This window comes from Oncorhynchus mykiss, chromosome 11 (genome assembly GCF_057628025.1).
Source record: "Oncorhynchus mykiss isolate SJ-2025 chromosome 11, ASM5762802v1, whole genome shotgun sequence".
In the NCBI taxonomy this organism is placed as follows: domain Eukaryota; kingdom Metazoa; phylum Chordata; class Actinopteri; order Salmoniformes; family Salmonidae; genus Oncorhynchus; species Oncorhynchus mykiss.
This window is the reverse complement of record NC_143032.1, coordinates 56,473,617-56,495,415: the sequence shown is the minus strand read 5'-3', so window position 1 is coordinate 56,495,415 and position 21,799 is coordinate 56,473,617. Positions and strand designations below refer to the sequence as shown.

General features: G+C 41.9%; 1 protein-coding gene across 3 annotated transcripts in view; it reads left to right on the top strand.

Annotated features, from left to right (window-relative positions):
• The window catches only part of LOC110535967 (LIM/homeobox protein LMX-1.2), a 55,766-nt gene extending 34,286 nt beyond the window's left edge, over positions 1–21,480 (top strand). For all 3 annotated transcript variants that reach the window (XM_036935795.2, XM_021621386.3, XM_021621387.3), the window contains 6 exons: positions 13,442–13,674; positions 15,645–15,820; positions 16,587–16,664; positions 17,085–17,151; positions 18,723–18,884; positions 20,327–21,480. In XM_036935795.2, the coding sequence (XP_036791690.1) occupies positions 13,442–13,674; positions 15,645–15,820; positions 16,587–16,664; positions 17,085–17,151; positions 18,723–18,884; positions 20,327–20,478 (868 nt within the window). In that variant the 3' untranslated portion in view covers positions 20,479–21,480. The remainder of the gene's footprint in view (positions 1–13,441; positions 13,675–15,644; positions 15,821–16,586; positions 16,665–17,084; positions 17,152–18,722; positions 18,885–20,326) is intronic.
• The last annotated feature ends 319 nt before the right edge of the window (positions 21,481–21,799 follow it).

Here is a 21,799-nt window from a genome sequence, read left to right as displayed (position 1 = left end):
AGCAGAATAGTGGAGTAGATTATGCTTTTTTTGTGAAACAGCAGGTTTTTGGTTAGCTCTGTGGTGTGTTCGCCGCCCCTCTGTCTGTCTGACACATTCCAACACTGCCCCCTCTCCAAGGCTCTTAGATACCAGTTGGCTTCTATGGCTACGGCAATACATTCATGCCAGCCCTTCTCACTGAAAGACATATTTGTTTGGCTAGTGTAACTATGTCACACAAAAAGCTTTTTAGCATAACACCTGCTAATCTTGGATTTATTCCTTTGAAGGGACCTGCAGATTAGAAATTCTAATATATTATTTGCATGCTAATCTGAGTGTTAATCCCTAACCTTTGGGTCCTGAAACATCCTGTCATTGAAAAAGATTGTTTGTTTTTCTTTGGCTTTTTCTCTTATCCTCTCCCACTCTCTTTCATTTGTTCCCTCTATCGTTTTCCATTATCTGTGGCTTCATCTTGTAAAGCTGGTGCCCTTTCCAATGCATACATTTCTGATTTTGAGATCCCTGTCAAGAAAAAGCCTTTGTGATCTTTTCTTGTTGTTGAGAGAACCAGAGTTCACAGAGGTCCCCCAGTGAGCGTCCTCCCTAAAAGATGCAGCAGCGGGATTGAAAGTAAACCTCCTCCTCTCCCGCGCGTCCCAGACATCTCCCTGGTTAATGTGTGCTGTGCTGTGCTCCTTACCTAGAAAATGTATTTTAATAAAGAACACTGCCTCTGTCTCCTGGCTGTGGAGAGGATGTTGTGGTGTCCTCACGCTGAGACCCTCCAGGACATTATCACACACATCTCATGTTATAGCTCCTGCCAATGCTGCCATGGCAACATGCTTTCCCACAAAACAATCTTTAACCAGGTCTTTTTAAGAGCATTACTAGAGTCTGGTTAAATTGCCTACCTTGCTTGCACTCTAGGAATATTGTTGCCAAAACCTTTTCGGATTTAAGAGCACACGTTTTTAAGGGAGTCTTTTGTAAATTCGTCAAAGTATGTGATTATGAAATGAGATACATCTGATACAGTATCTTTAGATTAGAGGTCATTTTACAGCCTAAATAGTATTTTAGACTCATTTTAGAGTCAACTAGGGAAGTCAGATGAGCAGCTGTTGACTGTGCCTTGCCGTTTCACAGCTACAGTGCCTTGCGAAAGTATTCGGCCCCCTTGAACTTTGCGACCTTTTGCCACATTTCAGGCTTCAAACATAAAGATATAAAACTGTATTTTTTTGTGAAGAATCAACAACAAGTGGGACACAATCATGAAGTGGAACGACATTTATTGGATATTTAAAACTTTTTTAACAAATCAAAAACTGAAAAATTGGGCGTGCAAAATTATTCAGCCCCCTTAAGTTAATACTTTGTAGCGCCACCTTTTGCTGCGATTACAGCTGTAAGTCGCTTGGGGTATGTCTCTATCAGTTTTGCACATCGAGAGACTGACATTTTTTCCCATTCCTCCTTGCAAAACAGCTCGAGCTCAGTGAGGTTGGATGGAGAGCATTTGTGAACAGCAGTTTTCAGTTCTTTCCACAGATTCTCGATTGGATTCAGGTCTGGACTTTGACTTGTTCATTCTAACACCTGGATATGTTTATTTTTGAACCATTCCATTGTAGATTTTGCTTTATGTTTTGGATCATTGTCTTGTTGGAAGACAAATCTCCGTCCCAGTCTCAGGTCTTTTGCAGACTCCATCAGGTTTTCTTCCAGAATGGTCCTGTATTTGGCTCCATCCATCTTCCCATCAATTTTAACCATCTTCCCTGTCCCTGCTGAAGAAAAGCAGGCCCAAACCATGATGCTGCCACCACCATGTTTGACAGTGGGGATGGTGTGTTCAGCTGTGTTGCTTTTACGCCAAACATAACGTTTTGCAATGTTGCCAAAAAGTTCAATTTTGGTTTCATCTGACCAGAGCACCTTCTTCCACATGTTTGGTGTGTCTCCCAGGTGGCTTGTGGCAAACTTTAAATGACACTTTTTATAGATATCTTTAAGAAATGGCTTTCTTCTTGCCACTCTTCCATAAAGGCCAGATTTGTGCAATATACGACTGATTGTTGTCCTATGGACAGAGTCTCCCACCTCAGCTGTAGATCTCTGCAGTTCATCCAGAGTGATCATGGGCCTCTTGGCTGCATCTCTGATCAGTCTTCTCCTTGTATGAGCTGAAAGTTTAGAGGGACGGCCAGGTCTTGGTAGATTTGCAGTGGTCTGATACTCCTTCCATTTCAATATTATCGCTTGCACAGTGCTCCTTGGGATGTTTAAAGCTTGGGAAATCTTTTTGTATCCAAATCCGGCTTTAAACTTCTTCACAACAGTATATCGGACCTGCCTGGTGTGTTCCTTGTTCTTCATGATGCTCTCTGCGCTTTTAACGGACCTCTGAGACTATCACAGTGCAGGTGCATTTATACGGAGACTTGATTACACACAGGTGGATTGTATTTATCATCATTAGTCATTTAGGTCAACATTGGATCATTCAGAGATCCTCACTGAACTTCTGGAGAGAGTTTGCTGCACTGAAAGTAAAGGGGCTGAATAATTTTGCACGCCCAATTTTTCAGTTTTTGATTTGTTAAAAAAGTTTGAAATATCCAATAAATGTCAGTCCACTTCATGATTGTGTCCCACTTGTTGATGATTCTTCACAAAAAAATACAGTTTTATATCTTTATGTTTGAAGCCTGAAATGTGGCAAAAGGTCGCAAAGTTCAAGGGGGCCGAATACTTTCGCAAGGCACTGTAGGTGCCAACTTCCAGTATTTCTATTAAATGTGTATTTGTATAGTTAGCCAGACAGGAACATGATGATTGGGGGATCTTCTTTAAAGGACTCTTGAGGATTATTGAAATATATTTAGAATTTATGTGATAGTTGTGCTGGAAATGTCCACTTTTGGTGTTGATTCCTTATGGTCAGTGCTTTTCTGTAATGAAGATAATAGGCAGGGATGATCAAAAGTGATCTCCATCTCCATCAATCGGAGCAGTCTGAGTTAAGAGGTTTACGTCACTCAGAAAGACAGGGAACCAGTGGAGAGGGTGAAAAAGCAGGAACACAAACAGACTAGTCCGGCTCTCATGGACAATGGCTAAACCCCGGCAGTCTCAGATTCTTCTCTCCAGACTGATTTTAGGCTTAGCCAGAATCTCTGTTGAATAAATAAAGCCCCTCATCCAACTATCCACCATCACAATAATCACCACCTCATTGCTCATAATTAAAACCTGGGCAAACACTTGTCTTCACACCAATATCCTAAGGATGGGAGGAAGCGGAGGGGGAAAACACACATGGGATTTTCTTCCAGATTGTCTGCCTCTCCCTCTCTACCTATTAATCCAGTATCTTTTTAGCCATGGTAAACTCCACAAGATGGACAGGGCTTGGTATGGGGTAGAGGGGGGCAGGCCCCATTGGCCTCTGCACGGAGCTGTGGAATTTTTCATTAGCGAACAGCTGGGTCACAAGTGGCACCAAAGCCGTCTTAATACTGTGTTCGCCCACAGATTAGGAGCGGAGAAAAGAAGCCAAAACGTGAGGTTTTCCAGCAGACCCTGTCTTTGCATATTTGCAGACCTCCGCTTTAGAGCACCTCATATTACTGTTTGTTTTATTTCTTCGTCCAGGACCTTCTGGGGTCAATAGTAATTATAAAGCCCTCCACTCCAAATGTTGTTTTTTTTAACCATTTCAGCACATAATGTGAAAACAGATTTTCCATATATATTTCCCCCAAGAAATTCCCAAAATATAGTTCTAGTTTTTAGTAATTAGCACCCATTTATTCAATAAAGGTAAACAACCATAATTTTTTGTGTCTAACTTTTCTTCCTAGATTGGTGTTCGATAGGGGATCAGGTCATTCATCATCAGAGACCTCCAAATTTACTTACAGAAAAAACTGGAACATTAGCCATTACCCTTGGTTTATTTTATGTACTGTGCTTTCACAGTACAGCCTCTCCATGTTTGAAGGATGATGTCAGCCCTCAGATGCACTAGCTGGTAATGAGCACACAGACTCAGAGCCTCCTCTGCCCTAACTGCCCTAACCTGGGCTGAGTACAGCAAGCCTCAGGTCCACTGTTGTGAAAAGCAGACCGTAGATGTGGGCAGTTATAGGCAGCAGTATACTCTACAACATCTGATAGCTATTACTACCAGTGTAGCTAGCCATCCCCAGCTCCCCCTCTCGAAAGGAGCAATCACCCAGGATGCCTCATGGAGTGGGCCAAGCCCTTAATGGGGGGTCTGCTACACCTCACCTAGATTCGCTTGGAAGGGGCAGACAGACAGAGGACCTGCGATAGAGTTATTAAAAATATAAAATGGGTGCGGAGGAATTTACAGTGGCTTTAAATGGAAGCTGTCCCCAGCCCTCCCTCTGTTCTCGGCGGGCTCTCATTTGCAGAGCATGTGCTGTAAAGATGTCACATCTCCAGCAGGGCGGCCGGGGAGATGGGCCATACAAACAGCTTCAGTTACTGTCGGCTGGACTGACTGGGGGGAGTGAGAAGAAGCAGATCACGATTAATACCAGCCTTGTAATTCACAGCCTTCTGCCTCATTTGTAGACAAATAAATTCAGCTGTTTTGAATCGAAGATAAAAGTCCTGTTTAGAGACAGTTACGATGATGTAAAGGAATGAAAACCTATAGACAGTCTATTGATTATTATCTTGAATATTATGCTATTAGTTAGTAAATGTGTTCAAACATTCATTTGTTCCTTGTACTGTCGGACTACTAAATGCAACGTAAATTGTATCGGTATATGTACTTATCTATCTATTTTAACAGTGCAGTTGGGGCAGCGGTCAGTTCTGAGTGAATGTACAGTGTCCCCATATGTTTTTAGTGTATGCAGTATGATGGACTGACTGGTTTAAATATGTGTGATGTGAGAATATATGTGTATTTGATATATTTAATGTAAGGTGATGCCAAAGAAAAATGTCCATCCAGGATGGACAATAAAGTTTTATTCTATTCTAGATGCACTAATCAGGAAGTTAGTCTATCCTATGTATCCTAAACTCGCTCATTTCAGTGATTTCTTTTATAACCCACCAGGGTTGGGGAGTTACATGTAAGGGATTACAAAACAATTGTAACTGTAATCCTTTACTTTACCAGCAAAAATATTGTAATCAGATTACAGATACTTTGGAAAAACTAGATGAAGACTTTGAGGATTACTTTTAAATTCAGAAAAGATGTTTGTGAAAAGAAATCTTTGACACTACTCTGTTTTCTCAATGACATTCAAATCAGCATTGAAAAAAAGGCTGTATTCCACCTGAGCGAGTCTGACCACTGTGATGACACACCAAATGTGTTTGATGGATCGCAGGAAAAGAGCACGAATTAAGCTTTTGTAGGCGACCGTACAAGCTATGTCTTACAATGGTGCGACTGCTGTCGGCATCCAAAGATTATCCAACTTGAATAAACGCTTGGAGGTAAGGATAACAGCAGTGGTGTAGTAAACGGCGATACGGATATCACTTATTATTGATATCTACATAGCGCATTGATGTGAATCACACTGCTGCTCTCTCATTTAGCTATTTGAGCCTTACGGATTGTGGTTGTTGTGGATGGCTGTTCACAAATCTAAATGTGTATTTGAACCCAATAATGATTGAATTCAAGAAGTTTAAGTTGCCTATCAATCATCGTTTTTTAAACTAGTGGACAGCCAGTGAAAAATGCGCTCTTGCAACAGCTGCACAGTGCTGATCCCAGCCTATGGAATAACAGTGTTTTATTTTTATTGCTCAATCTAATTCATGCTGATATTTTTTTTTTATCCATAGGCCTAATGGACACATGCTCAAACTCGCACACGTTTGATAGACAATCTGTAGTTGCTACATCCATTTTTGTACTAGTAAATTATATATATTAATGTAAAGATATTATTTTATTTTATTATTATATATAGTAACAAGTGATGGGTTAGAAGAAGCCTACATAACCAACCCATAAAGTACAATTTTACATCCATATATGTCCAGCTATGTAAACTTTAACATTGATTTATCCAGCAATATATACATTTTTGTATTCTTCTATTGACTGTTAAGGGGAAAGTAATCTAAAAGTAACTATATGTAATCAGATTACGTTACTTAGTTTGGGTAATCCTAAATTTGCATTACTGATTACCATTTTGGACAGGTAACTAGTAACTGTAACGGATAACATTTAGAAAGTAACCTATCCAACCCTGTACCCCACTCTATAATGCAAAGTGAGTGATGACACTGTCTGTGTGGAAGCAGGGCTTGAATGCGATGTTGCATTGAGTGTCCATCCACAGAAACTACAGCTGTCCAAACAGCACTTGTGTACCTGGCTGCCTGCTCGCCCGCTTAGTTGTGTACTCAGCCTCTTCTGCTGGCCAGCGCTCTCACTGTCCTTTCACATTTCAACATGAGCTTTTCTTTCACTGTGTGCTTGAAGCACAACTCTTTCCCTAACATGCAGAGAAAGTTACCTCTCTCTCTGTCTTGACTACAGAGTGACAAAGCGAGAGCTTAACTGTGTGGTGTAATTTGCATCTATTATAAACTCATGAGAAAGATGGTGATGATGTCACACAAGCAGGCCTTTAAGCTCAACATCAACCCTATGGGACTCGATAGCACAGACACGGAGCACTGGCTGTAAGAAATCACAAAGAATGTCAGTCTTAAGTGCACAACAACTTGATCAATGCTTGGAGGCATGTAGGTGTTGCTTCTAGCTCTGTGTTCTGATTGCCGGTGCCGCAGAATGTCTGGTAAATGATAGACAGAGCCTTATGATAGGCAGCAGCAACACCCTGGTTGGTGTCTGGCCTTTTCCTATACGTGTGATGAGGCTTTCCCAGTGACAGGTCCTTTTATCCTCCCACAGCTGACTGTCAGGTTGTGCCCACAGGGTTTACAGCATCTGGTGAACCTGGAAGACCAACATGCTGCAGTAGACATATTGCCATTTTAAGGGAACAAACACCTGCCATAGAAGTTCATGCATTTTGCCATCTAAAGCGATGTGTAGACATTTGACATTGATACTGAACGACATAACACAACTTGTTTCACCTTGTTTCATCTCTAGACTAGTGTGGGAAAAACACAATTATTGGCATGTGATCATTTGAATGTGACTAAAAGCAGAGGTTTGCTGTGTGTAGTTGTGTAATACAGTGATATTGCCCAATCTAACATGACTAGCCGGCTGGCTGTCTGTGTGGCCAGAGGCTTGCCTGAAGAAATCTTTCAGCATTCCAGTACATAGGAGATCATGTAGTCATAGAAACAGTGTGTTCATCTGAGCCAGACCGGCAGTGGGGGTCAAGTGATGAGAATAACACCTCAGCCCAGACTGTGACTCACTATGTAACTAATGTTTAAAACATAGTGATATCCATTTTGGGTCAGGTGCACATGCGCTCATAGCTTCCTTCAGCAAGGCATCTTACAAATGCCAGCCTCACTATATAGTATAGAGGGAGAGCCCATGTGTGAGGGAAGTGATGGAGATGGCACCTTTGAGCCGTTAGTAGTGTGTACATTTTCCTCTAATGGGTTACTTTTACCTGCTGAGAGTTTAATTAAAAAACAAAGCGGCTCCATTTGAAGTCCATTACTATGCTAATGTTTTGTTAGCGGGGAGGGGGGTGATTAAGCAGGTTTTAGGGCTGACTGGAGCTGGCCCTGGGGACTAGAAGGATGGCACTTCTTATTTGGCTTCATTACTTTCTACACGTGTCTAAACACACCAACCTAAGATCCATGCTGAGACCATACTGTCATGGAGCCATATCCTTTAGGATTATTAAAAGTAATGGTGCTCTAGATTACCATTTTGTTATGCCCTAGTTTTGAAATGTAATTGAGTGTAAATTAACAAGTTTAGTGTTGTTTTAGTTATGATGACAGTCCATACTCTCGCATGTCAAGTCCCTCTCTATGCTGTGTGTTTTACAACTGTGGTTATCACTGTAAGCAATTAGACAAAGTAGGGTTATAGTTGAGGCTGCTATATTTAGAACACGTGCCTCTGTGGTCTAAAGTGCTGTCTAGTAGCCAACACAATTGTACATAACAAAGTCATTTTCTAAATGTTAAGGATCGCCATCTATGCACAAAGGAACATCTGGGCATAAAATGTTTTTGCGCGTAACATACATCCACTACCAGTAAAGCTGTTCAACTCTATATCTAATATTCATGCGGTTACTCTTCAGTCTTCCTTGGAACAGAGTTACCATGTTTTTAACAGGAGCTGCTGTTTATCAGTATCCTTGGCCTCTGGCCTCTCCCTCCACCCCTCTATCCTCTGGTCTTTCCCTCCACCCCTCTCTCCTCTGGTCTCTCCTTCCACCCTTCTCTTCTCTGGTCTCTCCCTCCACTCCCCTCTCTTCTGGTCTCTCTGGTCTCTACCTCCACCCCTCTATCCTCTGGTCTTTCCCTCCACCCCTCTCTCCTCTGGTCTCTCCTTCCACCCTTCTCTTCTCTGGTCTCTCCCTCCACTCCTCTCTCTTCTGGTCTCTCTGGTCTCTACCTCCACCCCTCTTTCCTCTGGTCTTTCCCTCCACCCCTCTCTCCTCTGGTCACTGCCTCCACCCTTCTCCTTGGTTTCCAGGAGACAGGCAACTTGGGCTCTTGTTGGACTGCGGTGGAGATGGATGGCTGGAGAGAAAGGTCAAGCCAGAGATGTAGCCTGTAAATCAATGAGCTTCCAGCCATGCGGTGTTGACCGATTGCTCCACAGGTCCTCAGTCTGCATTCAGTGTCCGGAGACCTTCCTGTGGCTGTGACCCTGTTCCATACACCTCATCCCTCACGTCTGGGTGATTGACATGGCCAGCCTTACAGGCCCACCCGCTTCCTAGTGAAACAAGGAGGGCCATCTTCAAAGTGATTGTTTACAGCTGTTCCGTGGGTTAATCCTGATCCTCTCTTTCTTTTGAAGGGGATGCGAGGACATAATAGCCTGGGCTATTCTCCCACTAAATTGTTATGCTATTTCTCTGGTTGTTTAATAGCAAAAGGGGAGTAGGTGAGACGAGACCATGTGTTGCTAAATGTACCATGATTATCAAGCCACAAACTCCTCCATTCCTCTTTCTCATCCTCCGGGCTCCTCTTTTATCCCTTTCTCTCAGCCTGATCCTTATCACTGTGGCAGAAGCATTGAAAGTAATGTCTTTAGTGGGAAATCATTGGCAACATGTGGTGAAAGCTTAAGATGTTGTCACACTTTAAGTTGCTTCTAATCTGTTCAAAGGGAAAGTGCATACTTCTGCAGTGGGCCTTAGCAGGAGAAAGAAAGAAGAGGAACAGGGAGGTGAAAACCCACGACTCCAAAGGCTGAGGCTTCTCAGCTGCACTGAGCTTATCCTTTGACCAGACCAGGGATATATTTTTGTTGTTGTTAAATATCTCTATCTGAGGAAGCTTTTCGAACAGTTGAGTATTTTCCATCTTAAAGTACTTTGAGGGTGCATAGCTGAATTCGCCATAGGTGAATGCAGAGTAATGATGAAATGCTGCTTTTCCATTTACTGTTTTACATTGCTTTTAGCAAGGTGAGAGTATAGGTTCTTGTGAATCTCAGTAGAGCTAGCTAGAATGTGAGCATGGCAGAAAAGGAGAGAGAGGGAGAGAGAGAGAGAGAGAGAGAGAGAGAGAGAGAGAGAGAGCGAGAGAGAGAGAGAGAGAGAGAGAGAGAGAGAGAGAGAGAGAGAGAGAGAGAGAGAGAGAGAGAGGCAAAGATATTGAGTGCTAAGAGATGGAAGGATGGAAGGATGAATGATTCCCCTAGGAGCCATCTTAAAAGGTATCTGCTGAGATTATCTCTTATTCTACTGATGAGGTCCAATGCTGAGAACGCCTGGGTAAATATTGGCACTTTGCTGCTTGAAACGTGGTCATTGATCCACACTAGAGGGTCTTATGGGCTGATCTGTGCGCTCAGGTGTGGGAGGAGAGAAACGCAGATCCTGACTGCAAACGAAAGCAGGGACAGAGGATCCTGCTGGCTGGTGGTCCTCTTTGTGGTCCGTGCTCTCTCTCCGTCCTCAGTAAATGTACAACAGCACAGCTGCTGAGCACACAACAAATAACAGACTTCTTAACGCAGGCTTCAATAGACGGGTCACTATGGGCAGCAGCAGAAACTGATGCATTCTTTTTTCGTTGGTTCATTTTGGGCAGATTCTGATTTCAAATGGCATTTTGAGTCTTTGAGACAGTTTGTCATTTTTGAGTGATATGAGTGGAGTTGTAAAAGGATATTAACAAACCATGCTAGCCCAGCACTACACCAACGGCTGCATCGTATCCCTCTTGCCCCATTAGCTTTTACAAAGAGCTCAGCCTACACTTCAAACTGCAGACCCTGTTCATCTTAGGGCTGGAGTCAGCATGACCTTGATAGTTGATGTGTTTATTATAGTATTTTACAGATCAGCGTGATCATCATCATCTGTGTCTTTCCCCTGTCTCCCGTGGGCATGTTCTCCCCACCGCCTGGGCCTCTATCTGCTAATCAGGTAATGGTATGGAGGTTGAATAGCGTGCCTCCCTCTGGTTGTCCTTTACTGCTCACACACTGGTGTTGTTTTAAAGAGCATTCTTTAGGAGCTGAACTTGGAAAGGTATTAAAGTGGGATTAGGCTCCTCCACAATCCAGTGCTTGTGTCATTCAGGGAGCTGTGTTCTCCTTTCTGCACCGCGACCCCCCCCCCCCCTCCCCCCTCTGTTTGATTGTAGCTAGCCGCGGGAGTCGGAGTGACTGGGCCTTTCAAAGGAGAGGGGTTAAATCCCTAGTCCAGTGCTCCCTGCTAATTCCCCTTGTTCCTTAGAGAAGGATTTACTTCTGCTGCCAGCTTCTGAAAGGCCCTCTCTGCCCATCCGAAAAGTCGCCGTTGCCTTCCTGTGGAGGTGTGGTTGCCATAGAAGGGGCGTCATGCATGGATATTCCATCTGAACCCCACTGAGAATGGGGTACAGGGGCCGAAAACAGGCTAGAAGTCTGGATTAGACCAGAGGACAAAGCAGGACAGGAAGATTCCAGAAGGGACAAATAGGAATTACAGCACCAAAAATAATGCAAAGTGACAGAGGGGAAATAGGAAAATAATGGCTTACAAGATTAGAATCGTAGAGGAAAAGAAAGAAAGAAAAGAATGGCCTGAATAAGAATGTTTTTATCTGGGTGAGAAGATTTGAGAGAGCGAATGAATGAATGGAGGCATGAATGTGGAATCTGGGACATATCAAAACCATACTAACAAGTCATTTCCTCTGCCTTTCTCCTCTCAGACGCCAATCATTAGCTAAACATTAGAGCTGGACCTCTGGGCTGGTCACCACACATTCATCCCCTCATGTCCCTCAATCCCAGCATGCAACAGTTAGACAGTCCTTCTCTCTAAAGTTATGAATCATTATTCATCTATCTTGTGAATATTTTGATTTGTTTAAACAGCGATAGCCAACATTCCATGCAACTGTAAGGTTGATCCACGAGGACTTTATGTTTTACTCCTACACTTTTGCGGTAGATATTGGATTACAGATGTAGGACCTTAATTTGTTCACTCTTTTGTTGCTGAGAATTTTCCTGCACAGCAGGAAATGCAAACTTTTAGTGTATTCAAGGTTTAAGTTTGTAATTTCTACTTTAAAATTTCAGACTTGATTTGCCCTAACGAAAAATATATCAACCCCTACAAAAAAATCCATTAATTATAATCCAGATAATAATTCACATTTCCTGTTAATGCAGGATTATTTTCCTGCTGTAGCAAACTGGTTCAAATTAAGATCCTACATCTGTATGTATGTCCCTGCTATTATCGTTTGACACAGCTTGAATATTTAATGTGTAATTGCTTGCTGCCCATGTAATGCAGGGCTGCCTTGCAAAAGATACTTTGGTCTCAGTGGGAATTAATATTAGGTTATGTTTAAGATTATATGAATGACATATTTTGTTGGAACACAGTAATTTCATCGTTGAGCAGATAAGCATCATGCTGTAGGTCTGTAAGTTGCTTTCACAAGAAGTCAGCTTGTTTGCAAAATGTGCAAAAATATATTTATTAAGCGATTATCCTCTAGGTTTTTCCATAGTTTAATAATAATCTTCTTAATGTATTGTAATAATTGAAAGATTAAAGCATGCGTGTGCCAATTCTGATATCTCTGTTGTTTTGCCATAATAGTGAGAAAACAGTCTGATTTGTAGTAAATGGCTGCTCAAAGATGGAGCTGATATGAGATGTAGAGACTAGAAACAGCAACCGAACGTGTCTCTTGTTTCAACCATGCCAGCAGCTGCTCTACTGAACTGTGTGGCAGACACAAACTCCTATCAGTTCTCAATCAGCACCTACAATATTATTAACATGACAAAACCTTCCTTGGGTTTCTCTCCCCTCATATTTAAACATATTCATCACTATCGCTCATCCCTGTCCTGAAACAGCAGATGATGTCAATTGCTGCTCTCTCTCTCTTTCTCTATTCCCTCCCTCTCGCTCTCTCCCTTGCACAATGAAATAGATGTTCACCACAAATAGATAGGCGGCAGCCAGCTGTCCTCCAGACCAACGAAAACAAAGAGCATGCTAATAAAACCAGCTTCACGGCTGGACAAGATCAACCACACTCTCTGCCTCCTTGCCCAGTTAATGATTCTCCTTCTGAACGACAGCAAATGAATTAAAACTCTCCCAGCCACCAATAAAAGAATACAAAAAGTTTGACATCTTCCTGAAAATATATTATGGAAGATGGAGGTGTTAATGTAGCCGTGCACCATAGAGGCTGGTTTAGGATGGCCAGATGAGATTTAAAACAGTGTGATGAGTAGGAGGAGATTAATCAGATATAGTGGGTGTAGAAAAGTATGACGACACAGTGGCCATGTTCCAGTTCCTAATCATTACTCAAACAGACCATGCTGACAACCTGCAAATAATCAGATGCTAATCTGACAGAGAAACAGTGATTATGATAAACAAGTAAAAAGAGAAAAAAGGAAATTTTAATGTGCTGATTCTAATTGAGCATCATAACTGACTGAACCCAGTGTCGGTCAGCTGTCTGAGGCTAAGAGGCATTTAGGTGCCCATGACCCAGCTCTGTTGGAGTGGCGTGGGGATAGGGGGACCCTAGTCACATACACATATGAACTCCAGTCAAAGGGACCACTCACTGGTACTGGCTGCCCACAGGATCAGCCACAGCGGCCTGCCACCCGCAAACCCTGTTAATCAAAAGCCCATGATGACAGGTCAAGCTCGGGAGACTAAGTTGACCCCCCTTGATTCTGTGATCAGATTGTGTTATTAATGTAACGTACGTTTTTTATTCATCTGATTAGTAATGGTGCCTTTTCTCTCACCTTCCATAGATTGTTTGCCGCCAAGTGCAGTGGATGCCTGGAGAAGATCGCCCCCACAGAGTTTGTGATGCGTGCTCTGGAGTGTGTATACCACCTCAACTGCTTCTCCTGCTGCGTGTGTGACCGGCAGCTGAGAAAAGGGGATGAATTTGTCTTGAAGGAGGGCCAGCTGCTGTGTAAGAGTGACTATGAGAAGGAGAAGGACCTGCTCAGTTCTGTCAGCCCGGACGACTCCGACTCAGGTAAGACCAAATCCTATCGCAGTCAGTACAGTACAATACAGTACACGCAGAAACAGAAGAACACACACTCGCACTCACGCAAACACAGAAAAGTATGAAAATGTATTCTGGGTGAGACCCACAGTTTTGAGTGATTGAATTCAGTCATTCATTCATTTTATTCTATGTACAATGGATATTATGGGCAGGGAGCAAAAAGGTATTGGGCTAGGAAGTGGAAACAGGGAGGACAAAAAGGTATTGGGCTAGGAAGTGGAAACAGGGAGGACAAAAAGGTATTGGGCTAGGAAGTGGAAACAGGGAGGACAAAAAGGTATTGGGCTAGGAAGTGGAAACAGGGAGGACAAAAAGGTATTGGGCTAGGAAGTGGAAACAGGGAGGACAAAAAGGTATTGGGCTAGGAAGTGGAAACAGGGAGGACAAAAATGTATTGGGCTAGGAAGTGGAAACAGGGAGGACAAAAAGGTATTGGGCTAGGAAGTGGAAACAGGGAGGACAAAAAGGTATTGGGCTAGGAAGTGGAAACAGGGAGGACAAAAAGGTATTGGGCTAGGAAGTGGAAACGGAAGACAAAAAGGCACTGTATTAATGTCTTGTTGGGTCCTTGTGCCGGCGGGCTCTTTTGCTGGAAATAATTAAATCGGTGTATCATGATGACTGACGGGAGGATTTAGGGCCTTTCGACAGAGGGCCGAGCGGAGCTCCTCTTATCTTCTCCTCTGTACCCCTCGCCTCCACACAATGAGGCATCTCGCCAAGCCTCACTGTTCAGACCCATCTGGCTCTCATTTAAACATGCACACAAAGGCAGAGAATTTGTCAAACACATCTGTCTGTGTCAACTTTTGTCAACTTAAAGGAATATTTATTTTACTTCCACGCTTCGTTTTGTCCTAGTGGAGCACATGGGCATTCTTTTGGAGTGTCTCCAAATTCAAGATTTTACATGAACAGAGGTTAACCTCGGCATATACAGAAAATAAAATATAGAAATCAACTGGTGAAATACAGTTTAGCATACTACACCACACTATTTACAGTAGAGAATCAGAACCAGATGACAGCAGACAGAACGAAACCATCATGTATGCATCTCCAAGCCATCACAGGAAGCCCACATCATTTGTTGCTTTAATTGAAAGTGCTGCTGTTTCTGAGAACACTGCTTTTCACTCACCCAGGCCTTGAATGTTGTAATGAATGCATTAGGGATACATGATTTAACATTGGATTTGATCATTATCTTTGTAAACTCATGAAGTTTAGCATTTTAAGTACGAGTATCTTTATATTATGTACACTGACATTGCTTGTAAGATTAATGGTCTAATGTCCATCACACTATGTGATGATAAAAGATGGCACATTATGTGTGCCAATGGACAGACACCAAGATCCCTTTATGGATACATACAATTACAATAGACAATAACAAAACCCATCAGCTTTCCACCTTTTGGTAAGAATGTCTTAGAACCTTTTCCAATTGTATTCTTTATGCATAGCATCTTTATAGTATTTTTGTCTGTTGGGACCCAGTGTACATTTTACTATTATTTTCAGGTTCTGAAATCTGTATTTGATATTTCCTCTGATATTTTGAGTTCATTTCCTATATGTGGTCATGCTTCCTTTTCATGTTGAGGTGGATCCGCTCTGTACAATTCTTACCAAACAGCCAAAGCTGAGTGTAATTAATTACCAATGACATAATGTCAAATCCAATGACAAATGTGCATATAACATTGTGCTTTTCTGGTAAGTCCTCTGAAAGTCTAATCGTGCACTATTCGTTTTGTAATAAATTCATAAGAAACTATTAAATCCACGTGTCTCCTTTCATTATGGATACTCTTGTGGAGTCGGAATCTCTTGGAATTGGAATGAACGTCTATTTATCAGCAGACTTTCTGAGAAGGTGTCAGCTCAAACCCATACTGATATTGGTGAAAAATGGTATCTCCATGCAGAGAAAAGCGACGATGGGGATCTGGGTATCAAGCAGGAGAAAGTCACCGGAGGCCAGGGCAAGGGAGATGATGGGAAGGACCCCAGAAGGCCCAAGCGACCCCGCACCATTCTGAACACTCAGCAGAGACGAGCCTTCAAAGCCTCCTTCGAGGTGTCCTCCAAGCCCTGCAGAAAGGTGAGACCTTCTCCTCTCCTCCACATGACCTAGTCACCACCAAAGCAGCTCTATTTTCACCAGACAGACAGAGTTAATCCCACTGTCTGCCTACTGAACACTCAACGGAGGTGAAAACTAACACTTTGTTTAACCTCGAGCACGAAGGCGGCTAGCTGCAGTTTGAGCACAAAAGTAGCTACGAGGAACAAGTGTATTTAGGCTACAGAGAATGACCTGAAATAATGACCTAGATTGGGAAAACTACTGTAAATGTCTGCACTGCTACAGTATACACACAGTATGAACTGAAAGCTGGCATTTGTGAGAAGAGAAGCAACAAAATCAATCTTTTAAGCTTACTTTGAGTTATTTTTGTAGTATACTGTAGATGCAAATCCAATACTAATATTTCATAATATCCCCATGGACAGACTGACATGTGGAGAATTGGAGGAATGCCATGAGGCCTACAGTAGTTTTACAAATAAAATTCTCAAATTTGAAAAATCTCCAGCACCTCGGAGCTGTGCTTTGAAGTGGCTAGCAACACTCTGGTCTGTGTTAACTGAGGTAGAGGGTAACGCAGCCCATCTGCCCTGCGCCAAATGACATTCTGAAAGAGAGGAACTGCATCCATAGTGGAGGCCCTAAAAGCATTCACTGCACCCGCTCCAAAGCTTTGAAGAGGCAGTAACCAATAGGTCCAAAAAGACTGCCACAATCTGTAGTTAGGTGTTTGTTTTCTTGTGGGATGTTGAAATGCATTTGTGTTGACTTGTTAAAGGTAAGGGAGACCCTAGCTGCTGAGACAGGCCTCAGTGTTCGTGTGGTGCAGGTGTGGTTTCAAAACCAGAGAGCCAAGGTGAGAGCACAACCACCAGAAAGGCACTGTTTGTGATAATTATGTTATTTGTTACTAATCAAGAGACCAATGTAGTAATAGCAATGCAGTACACATAGATTGGCAGGAGTGTTCAAACATTACAGTATTGGAGCTAACAAATCACCACAGATATCAACAATACATGTAACTATTTCATTGCATTCCATTTAACTCTGTAAAGTTAAAGTGCAATGCATTCAAATCTACCTCAGTCATACGTTGGATGTCTACATCCACCTCCTTTTTTGATATTATCTTAAAAAGCCTTTGATAACAAAGTACAGTCAGATACGTGTTCCTATAGTTCACTCAGGGGTGAGCAACAAGAAGCATTGTTTTCAAATGAAAAACAGCACCTTAGTTTGGGGAGTTACTTAAAACTCTGTCTTTTTTTTTTAGATGAAGAAGATGGCAAGGAGACAGCAACAGCAACAAGAACAACAGAATTCTCAAAGGCTTGGCCAAGGTACAGTATACAGTCTACAGTTTGGGCTGAAGAGAGCCAATAACCACTGCCCCAGAATAATTTTCAATAGCTTTTCGGTAGTTTAAAAACAGATGTTACTGCTTCCGTATTACCATGGCTTTAGACAATTATTTTGCATTTGACATGGTGTTAAAAATTCTGATCTGGGATTATCACATAACATAAATAAAAATGATGATTCTGCCAGCTAAACGTGCAGCATGGCACTTCAATGAGAAACACAGAGGCAGGATAATCACATACTGTATACCACAGCTCTGTGTGACCACTCCAAAAGATGGCATTAATTGAGGCAACATGCAAACCTTTGGAGTAGAACGGACGTAATGGCTTCTGCTCGTGTGTGACCTCCCACGCATTAGCCCTAGTTTCCACTGGTGTGTGGGGGGGGGGAGGTGGAGGAGGCTAGCTAGCGTCTCTGGCTCCAGTCAGGCGTGGTACATGGGAGACCGTGTCAGCTGTGTGTGTGGGTTGGGAGATTTACAAATGAAAACCTGTTAATCAGTCTTGTATATAAAATGACCCATCCTGTGTGAGAACTGTAGTCCCCATGCTGTAGCCAGGTCAAACACTCACGTTCCCGTTCAGAAACTCCACTCCTGTAATGACGTCATACAAACTGTTTGTCAGGGTTAGAGCCACACCAACAAGGGTTCAGAGGTAATCTTCTCAGAATTCAAGACAAATGCCTTGGCACTGTACCACACCGTGAGGAAGAATCACTAGTAAAATGTTCACAAATGATATTATATTTGGAATTTTAGATAAAATGGTAGTAATGATATGATTCCAGGCATATATGAAAGCTTAATTGAAAAACACACATCCACTATGGAGAAAGGATTTGGTTTCACAATCTTGTAAGAAAACACAAGATATATAACAGTGAGGAGGAAGAATCTACACAAAGTATACACAAGACAGAAGATACACAATTTAAGAGATGTTGCACACAGTACATAAATATAGCTGTACAAGCTGAAGCAGCTACCTGGAAATCCCAAGGCTTACATTTACATTTTATTACTCAACAGCTCTAGAATATTTTGTCAAACTCTGTAGGGAAAGGCATACAGTATGCCCTGAAATGCTGTTGCCCAAAAGTGCATATTGTGAATACTGGATAGGATAGTATGTGAGGAGATATATGTATTTTAGATAACAAAATGTACTGAGTACAGTTAACTTAAACAAGAAAGCATTACAGCAGACATATGTGATGGAAACTTCTGGAACCCCAAATAAATGAATGACAGACATCTTTTCACAAGGGCTCACCACTGTAAAGGAAAGTGCAGGGTGGTGGGCTCCAGTCTCAAACCCACAAGGGCTGTGTGTGCGTCCCACTCACCGCTGAGTGAGTCAAGAGCTGCCTTCTTCAAGGGAATGCTGGGAGAATCTCCCTTGGCCACAGCAGAGCAGAGAGGGTTTCCATGGAGACAGTGCTCATGGTCTAGTTTCTGTATTAGATTTAGAGTTGATGGTTTTCCTCCCAGGAACACAAGAGTCTTCATGTAAAGTCTTTCTCCACGTGGTTGGCTGTGTTTCAGAGGTGATGTCCAATCGGATGGAGGGCATGATGAACTCCTTCACGCCACTGGCCCCGCCCCAGCAGCAACTGGTTGCCATGGATCAGAACGGCTACAGTACAGACCCCTTCCAGCAGGGCCTCACTCCCCCACAGATGCCCGGAGACCACATGAACCCATATGGTGAGCAGCCACCCCCCTACCCCCCTGCTCAACCTTACATGCTCCCCAGTGTGGGACATGTGTTCAGGCCACAGAGCCCTGGCTTAGGCTGCTCGCACAAAGTACAAGCAGCCCCCTTCCACATGAGATGACACAAACATACTCACAGGCCACTGGTTTATTTTGAAGTTCATTTCAAAATCAATCCAACATGTTTTCTACTCCCCCTCCCCCTCCCCCTCCCCCTCCCCCTCCCCCTCCCGCCCCACAATCACTCAATACGTTCTCTCTGTCTGTGTATGGGGTTTAGTGACATGCAATGCTATGCTATCTGACAGTTTGCATTGCGGACTATGTGAGGAGCTTTTAGATAATCCAAATGGCTTGCGGTGAATTATAATCAAAACAATGGTGAGAATGATGAGTGAAGTAATGTACCACGATGCGAAATAACCATTGTATGTGACAATCACAGGGATTTTTATTAGTTTTTTTTTCTCATTTATCCTTTATTTAACTAGGTAAGTCAGTTAAGAACAAATTCTTATTTACAATGACGGCCTACCAAAAAACCGCAAAAGGCCTCCTGCGGGGGCGGGGGTTGGGATTCAAAAAATAATAATATATATATATAGGACAAAAACACACATCATGACAAGAGAGACAACACAACACTACGTAAAGAGAGATCTAAGACAACAATATAGCATGGCAGCAACACATGACAACACTGGGATGCAAACGCAAACAAAACACAAATGTTTAAATAAAACTTGATTCAGTTATTTTATTCTTCCGTTTAATTTACATATACGGGTTGAAATTGGTAGAAGACAATTTTGAGCAGTGTCTCCAACCCCATAAAGATCGTTTACTAAACGTAATATCATTTCTGAATGCCTCCATTTTGTGTCTTGCAGTTGCAACACCCAAAGTCCCAGTCTCATCACACTTCTTCTGTTTTTATGGGATAAATAGAGGGAAGGATGATATTGCCAAAACATTAAAAGATATGTCTCTTCATCACTCTATCCCTGTCTTTTGTAACAGTGTCATTAAAATCGGGAGTGCAATAAAGTTAACAATTCCCACAAGAAAAATAATAGGAAGAGAAATTATGAGATACGTAAACATTTGCTATTATTGAGCTCTTTTGGATAGATGCCTCTTGTTGACATGTTCCTCTCAGATCCATAGTAACTGTCCCAGAGAGGGACAATGCTTTCAGAGCGCTATTGTCAAAACAGTTTTCAGAAGTGTAATGGAATGTAATAACAATCATTCAAAGTGGGCATCAAGACTAACAATTATAACTTTGCAAGACAGTCATAAATATATCAGATTTATTATCAGTGCAATTGGAAGTTGCAGTTTGTGTTTATTCAATGCCCGTGTATGGTATTTTCTTTGACTGTAAATTATTATATTGTTGCAACTATTTTTTCTCTTTCTCTCCTTTATAGGTAATGATTCAATTTTCCATGACATAGACAGCGACACATCTTTAACCAGCCTCAGTGACTGCTTCATGGCATCTTCAGAAATGAACATGCAAGCACGTGTGGGACCCATTGACCGACTCTATTCCATGCAGAACTCTTACTTTGCATCATGAAAGAATCACATACAGAAATTATATTATGTAATATAGCAGATCATCCACAAACTCTGCTTCTCGCCTTCCTCAACTGCCTCACATCAAGGAGTTTCCACACTGCTATGGACAAGACAGAAGCAACGACCTGTTCCAATGACTCCTGGATCATGTGCAGACAATGGACTCAAACAGAGAAAAATAGTTTCTCAACAGTGGAGATTCCCTGGGGGGGAAAAAAACAATTTTCTTCTTTTTTTCTAGAGATTATTGGTAACATATTTGTATATTACTGCCAGAAAAGTTGCACACCTTTCTTTGTCAACAAAAAGAAAATCAATGGAGCCACCGATTTTAAAAATGCAAACCAAATACTACAGGCCCACCAGTTATCATAATGCATGACTTCATAGTTAATCGTATGACCATAAAACTGAAAAACCCAGAAAAAAAAACCTGTGAGTTGTTGAGATGTGTCCTCTTTATAATGCATCCAGCATTAGCATTTTGATCACATTGATAGTTTTAGCCCTAAAGAGAAGATATTGTGTTCATAGTAAATAGACAGTGTGTTCACAAGAGACAATGTGGGTATGTGTGTGTGTGTATTTGAGTAAGAGTGTGTGAGAGATATTAACATTCAGAAAAATAAAGATGCATTGCGGTGTCCGTTTGGTGTAAATACTTTCCCAAGCAGATTGGTTGTGCATGTTAAAATGGAAAACGTTCTATTTATTTAACTATAACATGCTCTTGAAGGTACTTATGAATCTGAAAAGCTTTATTTAAACAGGAGAACATTTTGTTATGTAATTAGTGAGTACATGATTATCACAATTCATGTGTATGCCATTTAATTATGAACCATAACCCTTTTTTCAGACTGGCTGTAAATGAGCAAAATTGTGCTATTTATTTCATACAGACTTGAGACCATGTCAAATGTACATTTTCAATTGTTAAGAAATTGCTAAATTACCAAAGTCGATTGGTTCATTGAATAAACAATATTTCTTCTCCTGATGATAGCTTAATTCATGCTACACTGAAACACATTTGTACTAAAAAGACTGAACCTCATAATAGCAATTGCATCATTTTGTGACCCAGAAGGAATTGTAACATGTATTTTCATGGTACAGAAGTTGTTATAGAGATGGAACGCAAGGTTTGTAGTTTTTTGGATTAAACTGTGTGAATGGATGAAATTTACAACCATGTTCATTTATGATTTGAGAGAGAGAGAGAGAGAGAGAGAGAGACAGAGAGTAGAGAGAGAGAGAGAGAGAGAGAGAGAGAGAAAGGGAAAGATGAGTAGTTTGGGTCACAGAGAAAGAGAGCA